This window comes from Bison bison, unplaced genomic scaffold, assembly GCF_000754665.1.
Source record: "Bison bison bison isolate TAMUID 2011002044 unplaced genomic scaffold, Bison_UMD1.0 scf7180017864092, whole genome shotgun sequence".
In the NCBI taxonomy this organism is placed as follows: Eukaryota; Metazoa; Chordata; class Mammalia; order Artiodactyla; family Bovidae; genus Bison; species Bison bison.
The window spans coordinates 1,008,975-1,018,675 of NW_011494664.1; the positions used below are offsets into that span (position 1 = coordinate 1,008,975).

The window sequence follows — 9,701 nt, forward strand, 5'->3', positions numbered from 1 at the left end:
TGGACGTGAGTCTGAGTGAACTCCGGGAGTTGGTGATGGATAGGGAGGCCTGGTGTGCTGCGATTCATGGGGTCGCAAAGAGTCAGACACGACTGAACGACTGATCTGATCTGATCTGATCAACACAATCCCACTGTGAAGTCGAGGAAGATTTGTACTAGAATGTTTCATCAGGGGACAGGAATGAGCAAGAGGTTAAGAACCATACTTACAGTCCCAAGTAGACTTGGGTCGAACGTTTTTTTAAAAGTTTTGTGGGTTTTTTCATTCTTTTCCTGATGCCCTGACAATAGGCCCATGTGTCTTCCAGCTTCTTGTCAGGATCCAGAACTTCCAGCACCTTTAATAAGAGCTACAAACAGAAAACAACTTAGGAGAAAAGAAAGATGTACTGAAAAGGGGGCTCTCTGATTCTCAAAGATAACAGATCAACACATCCCTTCACTTTGCCTTTCTAGTTGGTCGATACCATTCATCAGTTCCAGTGCAAATATGGTGCTGGGTGCTGCCAGTTAATGCCCATCAGCTGGACATTAGCTGTGTAGCCTTTTTACTGAAGTTTCCATCTCCTCTAGATAGAACAGTGACTCTGGGCCCATTTGGACCCCAGTACCTCCCTGAGAAAAGTACCTCTAGAGGGTGTCTGTGGTTTTTGACTGCCTACCATCCATTCAGGGCTTCCCTGATGGCTCAAACAGTAAAGAATCTGCCTGCAATGCAGGAGACCCAGGTTTGATCCCTGGGTCAGGAATATCCCCTGGAGAAGGAAATGCAATCCACTCCAGTATTCTTGTCTGGGAAATCCCATGGACAGAGGGGCCTGATGGGCTATAGACTGTGGGGTCTCAAAGAGTTGGACATGACTGAGCAACTAACACTTTCACTTTCACCACCCATTCATCCTCCTATGAGTAACAGTATCTAGACTTTTCTTTGGAAAATCACCTCTCCCTCCATTCTCAGTCCTTGTGGTCTGAACTGGCCTGACAGCTCTTCACACCACAGCCTGGCCTGGCCAGTCAGGCCTACGGTGACTGGCTAACCCAATGAGACCCAGGGAAATTAGGTCATGAAATTTTCCTGGAACCATGCAAAGATGTATTGTTTTCCAAAGTAAAATTGACATCTAGAGTTGCTGGTGGCAACCACGGCACCACAAGAAGAGATCCTGCTTCAGAAGGAAGACAACACATCTATTTGATGAGGTCAGATATGAGAATAAAAACCACAGTTCCATGTGCCCTCTAAGGATGCGTGCAGAGGATCTCTTTGTCACAGACTCAGAAGCTCTGATCCACGGGAGTGTAGTGAAGGAAAGCCCAGGGGGCAAACCACTGATTACAAATTCCAGTTGTAATGAGAACCTACTGTAGAGCACAGGGAACTCTACTCAGTGCCCTGTGGTGACCTATATGGGAAGGAAGTCCAAAAAAGAGGGGATATATGTAGGCATATAGCTGATACACTTTGCTGTATAGCAGAAACTAACACAACATTGTAAAGCAACTATGCGCGCGTGCGTGCTCAGTCACTAGGTCATGTCCGACTCTTTGCGACCCTACGGACCATAGCCCACCAGGCTTCTCTGTCCATGGGATTCTCCAGGCAAGAATACTGGGCCAGTTTGCCACTTCCTTCTCCAGGGGATCTTCCTGACCCAGGGATTGAACCCATGTCTCCTGCCTCTCCTGCACTGCAGGTGGATTCTTTACCACTGAGCCACCAGGGAAGCCCATGCTAAGTATATAGGAGCTGAAAGTCAAAGAATCCTGGGACATTGATGACACATTGCAGCTGCTGCCCAGCTCTGGTCCTGGCAATCTGGTGAATTTTCCTGTGACTTTTCAGGTGCCCATCCATTAATAACTTCTTATGGACACCTCCCAAGACCAGGCTAAAATGACAGAAGCAAGACTGAACAATTCCTCCACTGTTTTCTCCCCACAAAAGACTCACAAGCAAAATTGACTGGTAGAGCTTCAGAGGTAAAGAAGTCAAACATTTCTGGGTTGCTGAGCCTTTATAAGTTGGCTGGCTTCTTGGCGGTATGGTGCTGTCATCGGCATTTCCTGAAAGGCTGCTCCACACCCCAGAAGAACTCTCCCCAGGGAGACAGTCATCGTCCTCACTCCTGGAGGGAACTCCCCAGGCATCTAAGGAGCAACATTCTCCAGGCCCCATGGAAGGCCCACCCACAACCCCGGGACAGGAGGTCACCTCGGTGGGCATGTCTTCTTCCAGGTCCGGATAAAGAGCCAAGGGGTGCAGGGTCAGCTGGGCCTCAATGGCTGCCAGGAATGCCTTCCGTGCCTGCTGGGCTGGCGAGAGCTTGGAACACAGGGCTGTGTGCCTCTTCTTAGGGGCAGGTGGGGGAGCTCTGTGATAAATTTGGGGGAGAAGGCCCTCCCTGGGGCCCAGAGTGGCCAGACCTTCACAAGGCGGGCAGCCTCTCCTGAAGTCATCCGGTCCCGTTCTCACGAATCTCCACCGCCGGCTGTCCAGGGAGGTGGGACCTGGCAGCCCGCCCTTGTGCTCCATGAAGCACTTGGAGGGCAGATTCTCTCTGTACCTGCAAGACATCATGGCAGTAGTCTGACCACAAGGGTGAGCATGGGAGAAGGAGTTTTCGAGGAGGCTGGCCTCTACCTGTGTTAGGGGAGAGTTGGAGGAAGGGAGGGTCATGTGAGAAGGCAGAGTTCCCATACTCCTGGTTCAGGGCACATTATCACTGGTCTGTATGACCCTCTCTCCTGTTTCTTTATTTGATGTTATTCCCATGTTCCATCCTCACTGCCCCCTCTCCACAGGCACAACCACTCTAACAGATTTGGAATGTACCTTTCTGTTTGCAGGGGCTTTCCTGGTGGCTCAGACAGTAAATACTCTGCCTGTATTGCAAGAGACCTGAGTTTGACCCTGGGTGGGGAAGATCCCCTGGAGAAGGGAATGGCTACCCACTCCAGTATTCTTGCCTGGAGAATCCCATGGAGAAGCCAGGTGGATTATAGTCCATGGGGTCACAAAGAATCAGACACTACTGAGTGACTAACACTTTCACTTTTCACTTCTGTTTGAAGACATCCTTATAAGACCTGTATTGTTCTTTTGTGTCCATGTATCCTTACTGTACATAAATGGTCTTATTTTGTTACTTGTTTACAAAGCAAGATACCATGAAGGCCTATCCATGTCACTCTGTGTAAATGTAATTCATTATTATCACCTGCAGTCACCAGCTATCCCCTCTCTTTCTGAAGGATACTTATAATTTATAACACCTCCTGGACTCTGTCTCATCCTTTAAAGGGACACAGTGCAGTGGGAAGAACCTGGACATGGTGACAGCTCACCCCCACCTGGGCTTCCCTGGTGGCTGACATGGTAAAGAATCCGCCTGCAATGCAGGAGGCCTGGGTTCAATCCCTGGGTTCGACCCCCTGGAGGAGGGCATGGCAACGCACTCCAGTATTCTTGCCTGGGAAATCCTATGGATAGAGGAGCCTGACAGGCTACAGTCCATGGGGTCACAAAGAGTCAGATACGACCGATTGACTAAGCACAGCACAGCACCCCCAACTAGCTGAATGATGTTCACCCTACATTTAATCTTTGTGGGCCTTGATTTCTCCTCTCAACTCAGTGGGGTCAAGGGCAGCAAACTAACTGTTCATGTGCTGTATCAGGCCCACAAACCCATCATTTGATCCCCTTTGTGCTTTAATAAGAATCATAATAGTTCACATGTAAGGAAATCTTTCTATATAACATGTGCTGTGCTCAATGCTTTACATGAATTAATCTCATAACAATCCTATGAAGTAGGTACTAACATTATTCCAGATAAGGAAACTGAGGCACAAAGAAGTTGAAAAACAAAACAAACACTTGTCAAAGTTCCCACAGTTAATAAGGGGGAGAGCTGTGATTTTAATACAGTTAGTGTGACTCTGGAGAAAGGTAAGAAAGGTGTTTATATGTGAGAGCTTCTGACATATAAAAAAGCTCATACAAATAATGTGGAACAAAAATCAGGAGCTCTGGGAACACTAGGTCCACCTTTCCATGGAGCCCCTATTGGTATAGTGGCTGCCATCTTTAGACAAGTCCTGTGCTCTCTTATTCACAGTCTCCATTGTTCCCTACTACCTTATATGCAACCTGCTTCACACTGCTTCTTTACCCCATCAGACAGTTATTTGCACTGAGTTTTTAGGGCAGGAAGCTAAGATGGAAGAGATCTATGGACAAATAGAAAGGAAAATGAAACCTGGATAATCTAATATATCCAGCCATTGCCAAAGTCAGGACTTGGCATTTGAGCAGCTTAATGGCATTATCTTAATACATCACATGGCACTAGTCAGATATTTCTATATTATTGGTGTCTTTCCTTGAAGCCTCTTCCACCTCCAGGCCCCTTTCATCTATAATGACCCATTACAGTAAATCTACTTCTTGTCACACTCATCTTTATAGGCACAAAACATTTTAAGAGATTCCAGCTTTATCCTTATCCTTTTCTTGTGAGTCCTGGAAACTTCTTGCTTGCTGTGCATGCATGTGTGTGTTTTAAGGGTTTAATCCATCTCTACTGTGAAAATATAGATGAGAGGATACAAAAATATGAGTTTACAAGTTGCTCTTTGCAATTAATAAATCACTCCTAAATAGCTAAGTGGTGGGGATGTTGAAATTCTATCTAACGTTGAGATTTGATGACCCACTCAGTATGACTTGTTAGCAAGTTACCCTCTATAGTACCAAAGTTCTTCCCGACCCAGGCATCAAACCGGGGTCTCCTGCATTGCAGGCAGATTCTTTACCAGCTGAGCTACCAGGGAAGCCTGTAGCTACCAGGGAAGCTTGTAAATGTGTTTCCCACACATTTACAACTAATTCAAACATCCAAGTGCTTCATAAAATCAAATCTGATGACCAATATTTTTACTCAAGCACAGTCATACAACTCAAAATGGGGAAAGTGTGGCAGCTAGCTCAAGCTTGATAGAACATTAGAGCTGGCACAAACTTTGAAAGAAATCTAGTCTAACTTCCTCACTTTTCAACGGGGAAACGAAGTTCCAAAGAGGTGAATAAGGGAACCAGTCTGGCTGGAGGACTTGCCTCACTTTGCCTCTCATAGCTGATAAACTTGCCTCTCTGCATTTTGTTAAGTTCATGAAAATTTTTGCTTAACCCAGAAAATAACGCAAGAACATTTTTCTAAGCATTTACTATTTTCACAGTCACTATATGATACTCGGATATTTCCATCTTTAAGAACTGCAAAAGAGTATTGGGCATTTATCCTAAAGAAACGAAAACTTATCTTCACAACAAAGTCTGTACACAAATGCTTATAACGGCTTTATACGTAATAACTAAAAACCAGAAACAAACTGAATGTCCTTCAACAGGGGAATGGAAAAACGATGGATAAACATCTGTGCCATGAAATATGACTCAGCAGTAAAAATGAACCATTGATGTACGCAACATCTGGGATGGGTCTCAAGGGCTTCTGCTTAATGCTAAGGAACCAATCTCAAAAGGCTTAATATCTTTATAAAAGTATTATTCTATTTATCTAACATCCTCAAAAGAACAGAATTCTAGATATGGAGACCAAATTAGTGGTTGCCAAGTGGTGTGAGTGGTAAAATGAGTGAAAACTAAAGCATGGCATGAAGTGGCTCCCTTGTGGTAAGGAAACAGCTTTGTATCTTGATATATACATATAACAATATTTTACTGAACTACACATACACACACACACATACACACACACACACACAAGTACAAGTGAAAACTGGTGAAATTCAAGTAAAGTCTACCATCTAATTCATACATATACACAGTGCTGATTTCCTGCTTTGGTAATGTACTATGGTTATGCAAGATGGTACCACTGCCAAGCATCTGAAAGAGGGTACATGGGACCTCTGCACTATATCTGCAACTTCTTGTGAGTCTATAGTTATTTCGGAACAAAAAGTTTGAAACTGGGGGTGGGAGACTCTCAGAGGAGTCCACGAACTCTAACATGTATACAGTGCATATATGTGGCAGTAACTGTTTTACAAGTGCTAAGTCACTAAATCCTCACCGTTTGTGTGTTAGTCGCTCAGTCATGTCCAACTCTTTGCGACCCCATGGACTGTAGCCTACCAGGCTCTTGTGTCCATGGCATTCTCTGGGCAAGAATACTGGAATGGGTTGCCATTTAGCAATCCTAGAAAGCTCATTCCTTTTATTGTTCCCATTTTACAGTTAAGAAAACTGAGCCCAGAAAGAGCAACTAATTGTCTAAGGTCACCAGTCAAACGAGGAAAACTGGCCTTCAACTCCAGCCTTGCTGACTGTAGACTTTGGAATCTTAACCACCACATGGCTGCTGCCTCCAAGAGCGCTGAATTCCGTTCTCATAAACAGCTCAAGGACCCAGCCAAGGCAAAAAGCCTCGGGTTCCTGTCTTGTGCAGTGATGCCAACCATTTATAATGGCAGCTGACCAGCCCAGGGCCGTCGAGGCACACCCCCCCCCACCCCCCACCCACCCCCCCCCCCCCGCCCAAACACCAGCTCGGCTTAGTCACAGTCACCTGCTGGGCGGGGAAAGAATTCTGGTGCGACCCCTCAAACATCCAGACCCCTCACACTGGATGTAGGATGCAGGCGGCTAACCCTGAGAAGAGTGGGTTGCAGGCTAAACCATTTTCTGCAAAGCACTCTTCCGCCATCAGTTTCCCATCTGGAGGTGTGTTACTCAGTAGTTCAGTTTTGTCCGACTCTTTGTGACCGCACGGACTGCCAGGCTCCTCTGTCCATGGGATTCTCCAGGCAAGAATACCGGAGTGGGTTGCCATTTCCTTCTCCAGAGGATCTTCCTGACCCAGGAATCGAACCCGTGCCTCCTGCATTACAGATAAGGAATCTGCCTCTAGAGGACAGTAAAGAGCGTGGCACGAGCTGGTTATGTTCTATTCGATCATTTAGGTGCGGGAGACCTAAAGGAGGGAAGGAAGCCGGGTCCTCCGCGGCCATCCGCCACCCCCCGGCCCCGACCCCAGCAAGCACGGAGCGCAGGCGCCCCCGCGCGGCACCCACGGGATGCGCCCTAGCTCGAGCGCGCGCTTACCTGGGCCTGCAGGTCCTGCCCACCCGCATCCCGGCCCGCGGCGCCGGCGGGAACAGCCGACTGTGGTCAGCCATGGTCCCTCGGCCGCCCACCCGGCCTCCGGTGGTGTGTGTTCCTCGCCGCTCGGGTCGCTAAGAGACCCGCCGAGCTGTGCGCTGCCCGGACTCGCCCGGGGCGCGGAGCAGCCCAGGCGCCCCCTGCTGCTACCGGCGAACGAGCGACCCCGAGGCGTCTCTGCGCCCCGCCACCCCCAACCCCTCCTCCAACGCTTGGAGGCGTGGACAGTGGCAGGGGAAGCTCGAAGAATCGGGTTCTTGGTTAAATTCTGTGTGTGTTTTTTTTTAATCTGTTGTGATTAAATCTATCGGGATTTCATCTGTTGGGGTCAGTGTTCATGCTTTTCTTGCACACCACCGGTTCAAAAACTGTGTTGAAGGAAGAAAGCAGCTGGGGAGAGAACAAAGGAAAGAATGGAAAGAGAGCGAAAGGAATAGACTGACTTGTAATGGTGGGAAGGCCTTTTAGCACGGAATGTTTTTCTGCAGGTCCCGGAAATCCGTAACTCACCGCCTCTGTAAATCGGGGGCTGTGCACTGGTAACTAGTCACCAGCTGGTTCCCAGAGTCCCTCCTAGCTCTTGTGTTACTTGCTCCTTCTGCCTGGACTCACTAAAGCAGTGAAAATGCTATCCAGTTGGCCCTGGTAGGCAGAATGCCCTCGTAAATATGGATTGCATGAGGATGTATTTTGGGGTTTGCTAAGTTCTCTTGCTACTTCTGAGTGTTCCTGATTTAAATAGTAAGCCTTGCTTCTAGAGAAAATAGCAGCAAAACATTCTCTTCCAAAATTACTTTTTGCGGCCATTTAAAGATGAGTCTTCTCTTCAGACTCTCCGGGAATAAATTAGCGTCACATCTGGGCACCTGTTAAATATCTGGATGGTAGTAAAGGTGCCCCAGCTGTCTCTAATTTCAGCATCTTCACCTGCCATGTGTGTTCAGCTGTCTTTTCTGGGCACAGTGAATGCCTTGGAGTCCCACCACTTGAGATAACCCATAACTCTGCTGTTTAATAATTAAGCACACAGGGACTCCCCACCCCAATGGCTAAGACTCTGCATACCCAACACAGGGGGCCCAGTTTGCATCCCTGGTCAGGGAACTAGATCCCGCATGCTGCAACTAAGATCCAGTGCAGCCAAATAAATAAATGAATATTTTTTAATGAGTTCTTTAAAAAATTATGCACACACATACACCACTCCCTGGCACATTGATTTTCTAGCCTGAAAACGGGGGAAATAAAAGGATATAAGAAGTAATAACTTATAGGGTTATTGGGAAATTCAGTGAGATGATGAATGTAAAGCATTTAATGTAGTGCTGGCAAGTAGGAATCACTCAAGAATTACTGAATATGATTATCTCCGGGCTTCCGTGGTGGCTCAGATGGTGTGAACTGGGGATAATAATATTTGCCCAGCTACTTCACAGGGTTGTTATAAGACTTAATGTAGAAAGCTACAAATGTAATCATGATAAGGGGTCCTCTTAGTTGTTTTTATTATCTGTGAGAATACCTTTAATATTGTTGGATTGCAAATTCAAACGTTTACTACTTTGAGGAAATAGGATTTCTCCCTAGGACTGAGGATTAGAGTCATGCCCACCTTGCCTTTTGTACTGTGCATGGCACACGGTAGGTCATCATTCAACAAATATTGTCTGTTATGGCCTTCCTAGGCACTGGGGATGCAATGGGGAATAAAACAGACTTGGTGTTTGTCATCCTGTTACTTAGTTTGTAGTGTTGTGTGAATAAGAAACCACTTGTTTTTCATGACTCTTGCATTCTCACAAGTTGATATTTGCTTCATGTAGTAATTTTGATTTCATATCTGCTTAGTTCAGTCCAGTTGCTGAGTTGTGTCTGACTCTTTTCAACCCCATGCGTGGACTGTAGCACACGAGGCTTTCCTGTCCATCACCAACTCCCAGAGCTTGCTCAAACTCATGTTCATCAAGTTGGTGATGTCATCCAACCATCTTATCCTCTGTTGTCGCCTTCTCCTCCTGCCTTCAGTCTTTCCCAGCATCAGGGTCTTTTCCAATGAATCAGTTCTTCATATCAGGTGGCCAAAGGATTGGAGCTTCAGCTTCAGCATCAGTCCTTCCAATGAATATTCAGGACTGATTTCCTTTAGGATTGACTGGTTGGATCTCCTTGCTGTCCAAGGGGCTCTCCAACACCACAGTCCAAAAGCATCGGTTCTTTGGCACTAAGCTTTCTTTACGGTCCAACTCTCACATCCATACATGACTACTGGAAAAACCATAGCTTTGACTAGACGGACCTTTGTAGGCAAAGTAATGTCTCTGCTTTTTAATATGCTATCTAGATTGGTCATAGCTTTTCTTCCAAGGAGCAACCATCTTTTAATTTCATGGCTGTAGTCACATCTGCAGTGATTTAGGAGCCCAAGAAAACAAAGTCTCTCACTGTTTCCACTGTTTCCCCATCTATTTGCCATGAAGTGATGGGACTGGATGCACTGTTTTTTTTTA

The 9,701-nt window shown here is 46.5% G+C and overlaps 1 protein-coding gene across 5 annotated transcripts in view; it reads right to left on the reverse strand.

The window, feature by feature from the left end:
• The window catches only part of FAM47E (family with sequence similarity 47, member E), a 34,783-nt gene extending 27,433 nt beyond the window's left edge, over nucleotides 1-7,350 (reverse strand). For 3 of the 5 annotated variants that reach the window (XM_010838137.1, XM_010838138.1, XM_010838136.1), the window contains exons 1-3: nucleotides 7,138-7,344; nucleotides 1,957-2,569; nucleotides 213-352 (exon numbers count right to left, since the gene is read on the reverse strand). In XM_010838137.1, coding sequence (XP_010836439.1) covers nucleotides 213-352; nucleotides 1,957-2,569; nucleotides 7,138-7,211 — 827 coding nt within the window. In that variant the 5' untranslated portion in view covers nucleotides 7,212-7,344. Of the gene's footprint in view, nucleotides 1-212; nucleotides 353-1,956; nucleotides 2,570-7,137 lie in introns of all 5 variants that reach the window. The other 2 variants (XM_010838140.1, XM_010838139.1) reach the window with 1 other exon arrangement.
• Nucleotides 7,351-9,701: the final 2,351 nt, after the last annotated feature.